At 38.8% G+C, this 13219-nt stretch overlaps 1 protein-coding gene across 1 annotated transcript in view; it reads right to left on the bottom strand.

Annotated features, from left to right (window-relative positions):
* JAKMIP2 (janus kinase and microtubule interacting protein 2) overlaps nt 1-13219 on the bottom strand; it is a 61167-nt gene that overhangs the window by 28661 nt on the left and 19287 nt on the right. Inside the window, exons 6-13 of the mRNA XM_040975992.1 lie at nt 12975-13115; nt 9887-9943; nt 8935-9054; nt 7703-7831; nt 5443-5526; nt 4652-4714; nt 2013-2111; nt 834-932 (exon numbers count right to left, since the gene is read on the bottom strand). Coding sequence (XP_040831926.1) covers nt 834-932; nt 2013-2111; nt 4652-4714; nt 5443-5526; nt 7703-7831; nt 8935-9054; nt 9887-9943; nt 12975-13115 — 792 coding nt within the window. The remainder of the gene's footprint in view (nt 1-833; nt 933-2012; nt 2112-4651; nt 4715-5442; nt 5527-7702; nt 7832-8934; nt 9055-9886; nt 9944-12974; nt 13116-13219) is intronic.

Raw genomic sequence — 13219 nt, 5'->3', positions numbered from 1 at the left:
TTGCCTCTTCCTCTCCACACACACTCCACGTCACCTTTTATCTTGTTAGCATCCTTCTGTCCACTTACTCGTGTCCTAACAGCAGTGTAGCAGAGCCCAGGCACCAGGAAAAGGATGGTCTAGTTTAACGGCCATGGGTAGAGAGGAGGCAACTGAAGCATACTTGGCAGCTCAGAGAGGGAGCAGGGAGGGCCATGCAGAAAGTCAAGGAGGGAGGACCAGGGAGAGGAGAGGCACCCTTGCTTGCTGACTTCATCACATGGAAGGACAACACATTTTCTGATAGAGTCACCTTGACTTCATACTTAAAATGTATATCAGCTGACACTAAAGATAGAATTATGTTTTACCTAAGCAACACACTGTAAACTCTAAGCCATCCCCAAAGGTAGATGATCCCTAAATAAACACACTGAAAGAGACAGTGGATTGCATGGTGCCATAGTCTCTGTCAAGTCTGAATTTACACAATTAAGCCTTCTACAACTCCAGTTACAGACCAGCACTGCAAACGGACTCAGTGGACACATTTTGTGAATTTAGCAAACCTGAACTGCCTTTCTTGGAGTCTTGAATTCATGTCCTATGTTCTCTAGCTAATAGGGGCTGCTTAATAAATATCTTCACTGTGCACCTACCTTTATGTTACTTTGTTTTACAATCACTGTGGCTGCCCATTTACTGTCACCATTTATGCCTCTGACATGTCTTGGCTTTGTTTATGTGATACTGACTTGGCAGTAGAAGTGACCATTTTCAGTTCCTGCATCCATGCCTTTTCCATTTCCCAGATTTTCTAATTCCTACAAATAAGCAATTAAATAGCTGCCTACCTTGACACCTTCTTTCATACAGTAGATCTGCAGAGCACTCACACCATCTGAGAATGGGTGGATTTGTAGATTAAATGGAGGGGATCGTCTCTCTCTCTCCTTGAAATACCATGAAGAATACATGGGATTAAAAAATAAAACAGCAAACAATGAAACCAGTTGTCTCTTTCTGCTGTTTCAGCAGTTCATTTAATAAGTCCTCTGGGACAAAAATACAGCTTAATATACTCCTGCTTAAATGTAATCAAAAAGGACTGGCAAATCAGCCCAAATTACAGAAGACTTTAAAGATGGTGTCATCCAGTCTCTCAAATTTTTATCACAGAAGAAAAATGGAATTCCAATTTAAGCAATTTACTTAATGGAGCTTTCAGATATCATAAAGAGTAACTTTGCAATGAACTTTTATGGCAGCTAACAGCTGACATCAAAACTTCATGAGTAAGACATGTAAGTCAAAACAATGACTTACTTCTCTGCACTGAGGCATTGTTGCTAAGTCTTTATCCTTACCTAATTTGAAACAACTTTGTGAAGGAACTACTAGCAAACTAACAGAAACAAAATGGGAATTTTCTTCCGTTTTTATACACCAATATATCACCATATTGTGTACGACATAATCCTAACCTGATTTGACATGTTTTGCAGACTAAAAAGGATACAACAAAAACTAACACTTGCAAAATACTAAACAAAATATTTCTTAAAAAGTTACCTTGCTTCCAATACCTCTATTGTATAAATGCACCATAAAATTCATTTATAAACTCAAATTTAATTCTAAAATAGCTTATATATAACACATTTCGAAATGTAACTCTTAAGAGAACAGTTATTAACAAGTGAATGCAATGGAATGTTGATGTGCTTTGTAGCCTATTCAAGTGATTTCAAAGTTACATGTTGGTCTTATCTATAAAGCTAGCAGTGTTAAAAAGAGCAATATCTGACCCAGAAGTTCAGAGATGAAGGAAGCGTTTCCCACTGCCTTGTCACAGGAAATGGGCATGATGCTGAATCTCAGCAGCCCTGCTATAAAGTTTTGAGGGTGAAGTGAGGTCCAAACAAAATAATGAATTCAAATGCTCAACTTAACCCCTGGCCCGAAGACGTGCCCCAGCGCATGTTAACCATCGGGATTACAAGTATGATGATGACCCCCCATCATTTCCTTACTTCTAGCTCTAGGTTTCGAAACTCCAGCAGCTCATTCTGGTCTCGGGCATCCTGTAGTTCCTGCTGTAACCGGTGATTTTCTGCCTCTTGCTTTTCTATCTAATAAAGTAAATCCTCAGGTTAGGAAAAGTACTGTTAAAAGCAATTACAAGTGAGCAAAGCAAGCATAGATGGCGTTCATTTACTTGGTGAACAAATCATCCAGACCACGAAGAATAGACCTCAGTGGATATGAACAAGATCAGTCTCTGGCTTTCCTTCTAGTTATTCTTGGGTTCACTTTTTTGAGTCACAGAGAAATCATGCCGGAAATACTGGTTCGGGGGATCAAGTCTAGGGCTCCTGTGAATACCGAATGTGATCATACTCGCTGTGCCCTGGCGAAGGGCAGGACAGGGCACCAGAACCATATTTAAGGATGTAAATAAGGAAAATTGACCCCTCTCTTTTCTGCTGTCAGAGAAATACTTTTTGAAAAGCTGCTTTCATTATAGAGAAAGATTGGCTTCATTCAATTGCTTAGGATAAAGCCATTCTCTATTTTGAAATTAAAAAATCCTAATGTGGCTACCACCTAGGGATCCAATTTGAAGTGCTCCTGTCATCTCTGCACACACAGTCTCACACACTCACATGTAATTATGCATCCATTCGAATTGAGAAACTCTGACCTACCCTGTGAGTAGACTAATCTGAAGCACACTCCACACCCATCCCTTTGCTGACAAGGGGCGCCTCTATCTTTTTTTCAATGGGAGCAATTCTTAACACTTTCTTCCCCAGAAGTGACACCTCCTCCTCTGGTTTTCTTCTACGCTGTCCTGTAGCCCTTTCTGACAAAGCATTGGGATTAAGTAGGTTCTGTATGAATGTGCTTTCTCTGTAGATAGGTCTTATCTGATTTTTATCTCTGGATTTGGGGAAATCAGAGCATTTTTATTAACTTCGGTTACTTTTGAATTCCCTTTGATGTTAGTTGTGTGTATTGGTACTTATGTACAGAAATTATTTAAAGTCTTGGATTTAGAAATATAAACTCAGGATTTTGCTTTGTTTTGAAAGGCAGATTAGATAGCCAATAGAAAGAAAAGAGCAGGAAAGAAGAAAGAGAAGAAAAGGAAAGAAGAAAAGAAAAGAAAACACTTTTTCCTGCTACTTCATTTCCCTATATCCCACGAGGCTGAAGCCTGGAACTGGGAACTCAATCTGTGTCTCCTACGTGGGCATTGATAGTTCAAGCCATCACTGCTGCCTTCCAAGTCTGCACTCGCCGGAAGTTAGAATCAGGTGCCAGAGCATTTACTGAATCCAGAAACTTGTATATGGTGTATGAGTCTTAACCACTAAGTTAAATGTCTTCCTTAAGAGGGGTATGTGTGTGTGTGTGTCTGTGTTCAAAAATAAATGCATTTTACTTTCTCAAGCATATACTTTTGAAATATAATGTTTAGTTTGTTGCTTCTGTTCTGCATTTACTCTTAGAAGCTAAAGCTAAAAGATTCTTTTAATTCTCGAAAAAAAAAAGATAAAGGAAATTAAAATCTACAGAAGGGAATTTTTTTGTTATAAAGAAATGGATTAAAAACTTTCTACTGGATGTCTCTGAGATTAATTCGAGTGGATGCATCATTTCCCACTTTATTTTCCAGTTAACCTTAGGTTAATCTCCAACTGTCACAATTATTGTGTCCAACTGAAGTTTTTTTGGGTGTATGTGGTCTAATGAACTTTCGATTGTTTCTGAAAGTTGACATAGATTTATAAAGGAGATTCTACTGCCCACAATCGTGCATTGGATCAATGCTGCAACACCTGGGAAGACTGATGGTTCTGGTGGTTAGTGAAGTTATTAGAGCAGAATTCTTAAGTTATAGTTCATATACCAGGGCCAGTGTCAAAGAAGTCTCTTTATAGATGTTTGTCAAAGATAATGTAAAATGCTCTCTACTATGTGTACTTCAAATCAAAAGCCTATGCTCAGATAACCAAACTAACCACAACTGTTGGGCCTTCACCATACTTTTGCATCTTGGCTGGTTGAGCAGTTTCCTGGATAGGCTATTTCGTGCTTTGAAAACATTTGAAAAAAGCCCCCTTTCTCCAAAATAACTAACTAACTAAATAAATAAATGAACATTCGAGATTAAAAGTGGCACACTCCAATGAGAACCTCTAATAGGCTGTAGCATGGTTTGATAGTCATATTCTGTTCCTTCCTTGCACAAAAAGTAAGCGGTTCTACATTGCTTTGGAGTGGGTTTACAGGCAACTATATAGAATGTGTGGCTGTGTGCGTGTGTGTGTGTGTGTGTGCGTGTGTGTGTGTGTGTATGGGCACATTATCTCATCTATATATACATATATACATATATGTCTTTACATATATCTGGAAAACAAATCAGTGTGCTTCAGGGATCAAATCTTTCAGGTCTACACAACACCCAGCACAGAGCCATGCACACGAGTGCCACACAAGTGATGGTGACGGGGATGCAGGTGAGCATGTAGCAGAGGACAGAGCAGCGCCACAGAAGCCTCCCTTTCCCCCGGACCCCCAAGCCACTCCTGAGAGCACCCCCTGCTGCTCCTGGATCGCTCACTTTCTCTTCTGCCCCACTAGAATGTTGTGCCCAACATACCTTTTCTAAAAGCTCCTGGTTTCTCTTAATGAAAAGTTGCTTATCTTCTACCCAGTGTGAATCCTGTTTGACAAAGAATATCGCGCAGTCAGCATTTCAGAATGATGGGAAAGAGCACCTGTCGTCAAACCCCTTGGCCAGAGCTGTTCACATTTCCACCCTTTTTGTTTGCCTGCCAACAACTTTGAGAATGACATCTACCTCTGCCAGCTCCTCTCTTCCAAAGACCTTGGGCCAAAGGTGCCAGGGAAACTGAACTCCTGAACTCCCTTCTCATCATCACTCATACCCTCTACCCTTTCCTGTATGAATAATCCAGGACCAGCCTTCTGGGGACTCAGAAGTGACCACACAAGCAAAAAAAAAAAAATAGTGAACAGGGCCAGAATGCGCACAGGCTAGGTACATATGCATGGAGAACATCAAAATGCAGAGCCATAAATATAGCAGAGAGGCAGAGAATGCAGCTGGAGGGGTGGGGATTGGTCTCAGCACTTAGATGGCAACTCTGGGCTATTGGCATAGAGCTCCTCTTCCTCTGGCATTCTCTCTCTTGCCCAGCCTCATTCATTGTTGTGACGGGGTCCAGACTCTGGCCAGAAAAAAAAATAAACAAACAAACAAAAAAACACCAGGGACAGAAACATAGGGTGGAACATCCTGATACACTTGGGACAGGTCACTGTGGACAGCCAAGCCATGTCCTGGATGTGGCCCATGCACAGGGTGAGCTACAACAGTCAGATTGGAATCTTCCGAATCCATAGAAGAACTAGCATCCTGGTACCTACCTGTCCTTTCTGAGCCAGAGTTGCCTCCAGATCTTCGATTTTGGCCTTATACCTTTGCACTTCTGCTTGGAGCTGTTCTTGAGCCTAGTGGGACAAACATTCCAGAACAACAATTTGTCAGTTAACATTTCATTTTTTCCCCCATGTTCCTTGCCTAGAAATCAAGTAGTGCAAGAGAGCAAGAAGAGGATTTTCTATACCAAAAATATCTTTCTAAACTACCTTTCTCTAAGATCTAAATTAAACTACCTTCAAGATCTATATTCTTGAATAAAACTCCCTCTGGAGTTTTAACAGGCTAATGTTAAAGCTCCTTAGCTCAGCATCTTAGGTTTCCTATTAATATCAAGTCATTATTGGCACACACATGAAAGTATGTGCGTATGTCCCACATCTGATGTGAGCTTGCCTCTCCACTCCAAATTATGGTGCTTTTGCTAAGTATTTGTTGATACTTACTTATTTGAACACCATAAAAGAAGAATGATTGGTTGATTTCATCTGCTGGTTCACTCCTACAATGCTCACAAAATCTACAACTGGGTTAGGCTGAAGCTGAGAGCTTAGAACTCAATCCAGGTCTCTCACACACAGGGGATTCAAGTACTTAAGTCACCATCTGCTGCCCCAGTCTCTCTTCGAATGTGCATAAGCATCAAGCTGAACTGGAAGTGGAGGTGGGACCTGAATCTAGATTTCCAACATGGGATGCAGGTATCCTGAGTGGTGTTTTTAACCTCCTGTACTACAATGCTTTTTTTAAAAAAAAAGATTTATTGATTATTATTATTATTATTATTATTTTATTTGGAAAGACAGAGTTATAGAGAGAAGGACAGAGAGAAAGATCTTCCATCCACTGGTTCACTCCCTAAGTGGCCATAACAGCTGGAGCTAAGCCAGGAGCTTCTTCCAGGTGTCCCATGCAGAGGAAGTCCCAAGGTTTTGGGCATCCTCTACTGCTTTCCCAGGCCATAAGCAGAGAGCTGGAAGGGAAGTGGAGCAGCCAGGACACAAACTGGCACATAAAAAGCAAGGACTTTAGCCACTAGGCTAGCGTGTCAGGCCCCATGGTGTTACTTTTTTTAAAAAACGTTTACTCACTGTGTGTGTGTATGTGTGCACATAGGTATATTTTTATGCAATCTCCTAAACACATAAAACTATAATATTTCTCCTTTCCCACTAAACAATTAATAGTACTTCTTCCAACTCTCCTTAGTGTAAGAGGGAAACTTCAGAAAAAAAGAAAAGGGATAATGTCATTATATGGTCCTGTTCCTGCTTATGTCAAGTAAACTAAGCTTTGAGTCAATTACAGCACAGTGAATATGATTTTCAAGTCAGAAAGCTAGGCTCATATTCTAGATTTGTGATTTTAGGTAAGACATTTAAACTAATTCAGCCAAATTTAGCTTCTCCTTAGATATGATATCTTTTCTACAAAATGTATATAACAAGAGTGTTTAACCCAAAGGTTTCTTTTAGGATTGCATAGATAACATGAGGAGTCTTCAAAAAGCTCATGGAAGATGTCTGTGGGGAATAATTGATGCTTAGACTTTTTTTTTTGTACCAGAATATCTTACTTCCTAGCTTCACTTTTTCATGAACTTCCTGAAGTATCCTAGTACATGTGAATTGTTCAGTATAATTCGTGGAACACAGCAAGTATTTAATAAATGCGAATAGTAGTAGTGGATATGTTTAACTTTTCTTTAGTTTTTAACAGGCTTCTGAGCGGCAGCTAATAATGGAAAGGACATCTGGCCCTGTATGATTGGAGCTGGATTCCCAGTTTGCCATTTACTGGTTGTGGGTTCTTGGGCAATTCAATTAACCTGAGTTTCAAATTCTTCTAAGACATGTGTCTTAGGGAACAGACACAAGGTTAAATATAATATTGTCTGAGGAAATCATTGGAAAGCTCACAGTGTAACGCTTTGCACTGATTAAGAAACTGGCGACCATTGCTTTTGCAAGATAAAAGTTCTATTTCCAAGCAAGAAATTTAAAATCTAGATTATCAAAATCCATTACTGTCTAGCTTTGGAATTTTAAGTTTTTGAATAGTAACAACTACATACTCAACTCTCTTGAAAGCAATGAAAGCATACTAAGCTGGTTGAAACATCTTTAGATCCAAGGTTTACTGACATAAAAAGAAAAGGTTTCAAAAGCAACAGAGGAGAGAAGGGAGCGGGGAAGGCTCCCTCCTGATACTTTTATGCTGATGGTAAGCCCTCTCCCAAAGGAGAACCTTCGCTTCTCGTTCAGCATCGATGATGCCTCCCGTCTGCTCCTGCAGCAGGGCGTATGCTCTTTGGAGGGCCTGGTATTCTTTCGTCAGTTGTCGAAACCGTAGCTCAGACTCTTCAGCTGCTAAGCTCTGGAGGTTAGGAAAACAAGTCAAAAAATAACAGTGTTATGTTCAAGACCTAGGTTCAACATGAAACACGAACATGTGCCTGCTTTTCAAAGAGATATTAAAGATATATTTAATGTTCTGTCCTATTGTATTTATATGTAGTTTTTTAATTGGATTGAGACAGAGTGAGTATACTGAAGCTGGAAGCTGGAAACACAAACCATGCTTCCCACATGGATGGCAGGAAGTTAGTGACCTGAGCCATCCCTGCTGTGTTCTGTACTGACAGCTGGAGTAAGGAGCTGGAACCAGGAATTCCAGACACTGGGATGTGCAGTATGAGTGGTTTTAAGTACTAGGGTAAACTCTTGCTCCCTAATTTTAATTATAAAGTGTACCTGTGGACATATTTACTTTGATAATATGAAGATGGACATCGCCTAAATATGGAAGCATTTAATAAAAGAAGTACTTATTTATTTATATATTTCTAACTGATACTCATTTTGGCCTGGGGTATCAATTAATTTAGATCTAAATGATTTTCCCCCAGATTTTGGATCTAAATTATTACATGGAGGTTCTTCTCTCATCTCAATGTAATATATAGATATTCCCTGATAAGTGACCAAAACTGTTTTTCAGTTTTAGATCTTAAAATTCCAAGGTATTAAACAATCATCACAGAAAATCCAGGTTGGTGACCCCCAAGGACCTGAATCAAGAGTTGTGTGGGAGGATCCAGGAATTTTCATTTAACTGGGGCCCCTGGCTCACTGTGATAATGATCCACCGAGCACAGATTACTAAGCGTTGCCTGAGATTTATCCAAAAGTCTCATGGACATATCCTTTAGCTCACATCTTCCCTAGATGAGACATTTCGGAAAGCAACTTCTTGATTAAAAGAAAAATCAAGGTAAGAGCTGAATAGTAAAGAGTATCTCAGCCGGTTATTTTTATTATCTTTCAAGAAGAAAGAAAACCAAGAATGATCTCAAAAACGCCTCTACTATGAGACTACTTTGAGCTGTTCATAATTAAATGAGAGGTAAAGTGCTCTTTCTTTGAAAGGAAAGATCTGGGCACAATAATAGTCAGGACTAGAGACACAGAACAGCTTACTTCATCTAAGTCATCATCGGGAGTAGCTGGGGTACGGTCTGTTCTGAAAGAGGCCATGGATGATGTCTCTGAATCCATGGAATCCTCATCATAGCCGATGAAGGGGTCCAGAACAGGTCTCTAGAAAGAGGAAAAGTGCACCAATAGAGACACATCTAAACGAGGAGAAAGCTGACGAGTCATAGCATTGCCAACTGACATATGCATCAATGCACAGAGGAGGCAAGACTTCTCTGGTGCTTCTTTGGTGACAAAAATATCAGGCATGAGCACAATGGTTTCAATGTCGGCTTCTACCATATTATTCCACTTTTGAAACATTCAAGGGAGATTCATTAATATGTGGCTCTTTTCACAGAAACACTATCTTTCATTTTAAACCATGATGAGTTCATGTAATTTACTCTATCTTGTACTTAAAACATAATTCAGAGACTTCAAAAATCCAGACACAAATCTTATGACTTGTCATTTAATTCTATATTCAAATCAAATGATACACCAAGTAAGAACCACAAAAAGTCAAATAACTATGCAAATTAAATAACAAGACTTTGTATATTAAAAAAGAGTTAATCCAAATATTGGAGGATTAAGAGTGTCTTTGAGAACACAATGATGAATTATAGGTCCAGGACCAGACAGCAGTATTACTTGGTAGATACATCAAATCATATTTCTTTCTTTCTTGTTCTTGGAGTGTAACCCTCCAACTTGTCAGATCAATCTTTCAACATCAGAGCTAGTAGCTTCTACATTCAGAAAATTCATTCAATGCAAATTCTTTCAGGTTAAAATTTACATTGCAAACATTTTGGACTTTACAAGAACAGATTCTCTTCTAGCAAATAAGGCTCTTGATGTATCACATTTTTGCAGGAAGATTTGCTGGCAAGCTTCACCTTTTTGACTGTGGCACAGGCAGGCCTGATAACCCCATTTTTCTCATTACCTTAATTGGCTTGGAACTTCTTCTGTGTTTTCTCCTGCGAATGAGCTTTTCTCGGTCCTGTAAAACAGACTGAGTTTTCAGATCTGGAGTTGTTATATATTTCCTGACAGTTTAATCACTTTTACAAAAGACAGTATTATTTTCCCCTTAAGGTATTACACATCCATTTATTTTATGTAAGGTTGGGGGAAGGTTACATTTTGGCAAATTTTGGATAAGTATTTTCAAAAAAAGATTATTTTATTTTCCTTAATCATGTATGTGAAGTCTCATAAATGCCCAATTTTTTCATCATAAAACTGTTCCTTTGTTTTTGTTTTTTGCCTCTGATTATACTTGAAAATCAAGTAGCTCTGAAAATAGCTTTTTATCTTCCCCCCAAAGCACAGTTCTTCCATTTTCCAGGACCCAAAGTTACTTCAAATTTGTTGTAGAAACTGTATCATTTTAAGATAATGTAAAACATTATTCTTTTCATTGAATAATTTGTAAAGCACAGAAACTTGTCTTTTTGACTGGTTTTGAATCCTTGAATTGAACTGCAGCCCCTGACAATGGAACAGAAAACAGAGAACTGGTTGGATTGAATCCAGTGTTTCTTTGGTTGTTTTCAATTTTCTGTAAAATTCAACAGCTAGAAATAATAAATTTCTTGATTCACTCCTGCTGTGAATGTAGATACCCTGGGAGTTTGGCATTACCCACTAAAGGCTCGATGTATTTACTGCACAGAATTAAATTAGCTGGAATAAATGTTATTCTGAAAGTCAAATCAGCATGCTTAAAGACCCCCCTAATTCTGTAACAAGCTCACACCTTTATCTCAGAAGCTACAAAGCCAGGACTGTACCTGAGCTAACAAATCCTGGAGGTTTATGGGATATTATAACAGACATGGATTCAGACTTCTTTTGAAAAAACAGAATTAAGCCACTGATGTATAGGGTGTTTTTTTTTTCTTTCTTTACAACTACAAATATTTTGATCATGCAAACTCAATGTATCTCTTTTAAAATATATATACTCTGTACTTAACTACTCCTGCTTATCTAATATACACAATACAATACATAACTCAACAAAGGGATTTTTTTAATTGAACTTTTAAAAATTACAGACAAAAGCTATACTCTTTCATTCTCTTGACTGCTAGGAACCATCTTGCTCACCCCAATTCAGAGACTACTGACAAAAACCCACCATTGCTCATTCTTTTCGCTGTTAACTCTTGGTCTTGAAATAACAGCAAAAAGAAAGAACCTTTCATGAAATAAAGGTAGGAAGGCAAAGATACTCTATACTAACAGAAAACAAGTGAGCAGGAGCAGTCATTAGAATATCAGGTAAAACGGACCGTGGCACACATACGCACACAGTCAATCGTTAAAACACTCAAAAAGTCATTATGTAATAATGGATCGATCCAAGAAGAATATGTTACTGTAGTAACACATGTATGTCCCTAATCCAGAGTGTCTGGCTACTTTAACAATTAATCTAAAAGGAGACATACTCCAATAAACTAGTACCCCACTTTCATCAATGAACAAATCAGACAATAAATAAATAAACAACTGAACTATGGACCACATTGATATCTACAGAACATTTCATCCCACACCTGCAGAATAAATATTCTTTACATCAGTGTATGCAAACTTCTCTAGGTTAAAAACATACACTAGGCCATAAGGTAAACTTTGCCAAAACTTTTTTGTAATTGGAATCATCCATGGATTTTTCCTGATCACAATGAAACAAAATGAGGGTGGAAATCAACAGGTTAAGAACCTCCAGAAAGAGGCTGGTGTGATGGCTCAACTGGCTAATCCTCCACCTGCAGGCACCAGCAACCCATTTGGGTACCACTTCATTATCTGGCTGTCCCATTTCCCATTCAGCTCCCTGCTTGTGGTCTGGGGAAAGAAAAGAGAGATGGCCCAGGAGCTTGGGACCCTGTACTAGCACGGGGAACCCTTGAAAGGCTTCTGGCTCCTGGTTTTGAGGGTTTCCTTTACAGTGATGCAGTTTCTTAGCTTGATGTAACCCCACTGGTCTATTTTTGCAACATTTTTGAAGATTTTGTTCTTTCTCCAGGGATTAGATTTTAGCTGCTTTGTCAAAGATTAGCTAATTGTGGTTGTATGGATTTGTTTGTGGGATTTCTATTCTGCTCTATTGGTCTACATGTCTATCTTGGTGCCACTACCAGGATGTTTTGATTATAGCTTTCATGTAGTATTTATTGAAATCTGGTATTTTGATGCCTCTGGCTTTGGTTTTGTTGTTTAACCATTCAGGGTCTTCTCTTTCCTTTCCATATAAATTTTAGCATAGTGTTTTTTTTCTAGATGTTAGAGGGGTGTCATTGGTATTTTGATTGCTGTAAATTGCTTTAAATTGCTGTAAATTGCTCTGGATAGTCTGGCTATTTTGATATTTATTCTTCCCACCAGTAAACATGGTAGAATTTTCCATTGTTTATGTCTTCTTCTATTTCTTTCTTAATGTTTTGTAGCGATTATAAAGTTCTCTTATATCCTTGTTTAAATTTATTCCAAGGTGGAACCATGCAAGCCCATTAAATATTAGCCACACCTTCAAGTGGGTGGTACAAGAATCACCCAGCCATTTCCTAAATGTTTGAGAGACCACCAGCGGGGAACATGTTCCCCACAGATTCTCCCCCAGACAAGGAGGGGTCCGTGAATGTTTAAAATCCCAAGACCCTTCCAAATACCTTGATATCTCTTCCCCTCTCCTTTCAAGAGGCACCCCCATCTCCCTCCTGGCTCTCTCCCAGGAGACGTGCTCTCCTTCCTTCTCTTCCCACACTCAACCAGTCACTTCACGAAGAGAATGTCTCTGTCTGCAACTAATTCCCAGCTTTTTATTTCTTCACTAACTCTAGAAAATACCGGGATTCAATCCTGTTTCTGTAGGCAAAATACTTCATCTCACATTTGAACTTGGGCCTCTGGAATTACTCCAACATAATTAAAAGCTCATAGAGTATGTTGGTTTTTGGCTTCTGAATTTTAGAGACAGATTAGCATTTACAGATTGATCCAGATTGATCCAGACCTACCCTTGTGAGTTCATCAATAATGTTCTGCTGCTCGATGACCTGCAGTTTTAGGAATTCTGTCTCTTGTTCTTCATTAGCTTGGTCAAGGTCATTCAGAGATTTTAACTTCTTCAAGGGTGGATGGGAAGTTATTTTCTCTCTCTGGATTGAAAAAGAAGAAAATATTGGCAAACATTTTAGAAACACCAAACATTAACTTAGGGCATAAAAAGATTTGTAGACTATGTATGAAATTCCAGGTAGCA

Source organism: Ochotona curzoniae, unplaced genomic scaffold (genome assembly GCF_017591425.1).
Source record: "Ochotona curzoniae isolate NIBS_2020 unplaced genomic scaffold, NIBS_Ocur_1.0 contig_1, whole genome shotgun sequence".
NCBI lineage: Eukaryota > Metazoa > Chordata > Mammalia > Lagomorpha > Ochotonidae > Ochotona > Ochotona curzoniae.
Note: the sequence above shows the minus strand (reverse complement) of the source record. Positions and strands in the feature narration are given on the sequence as shown.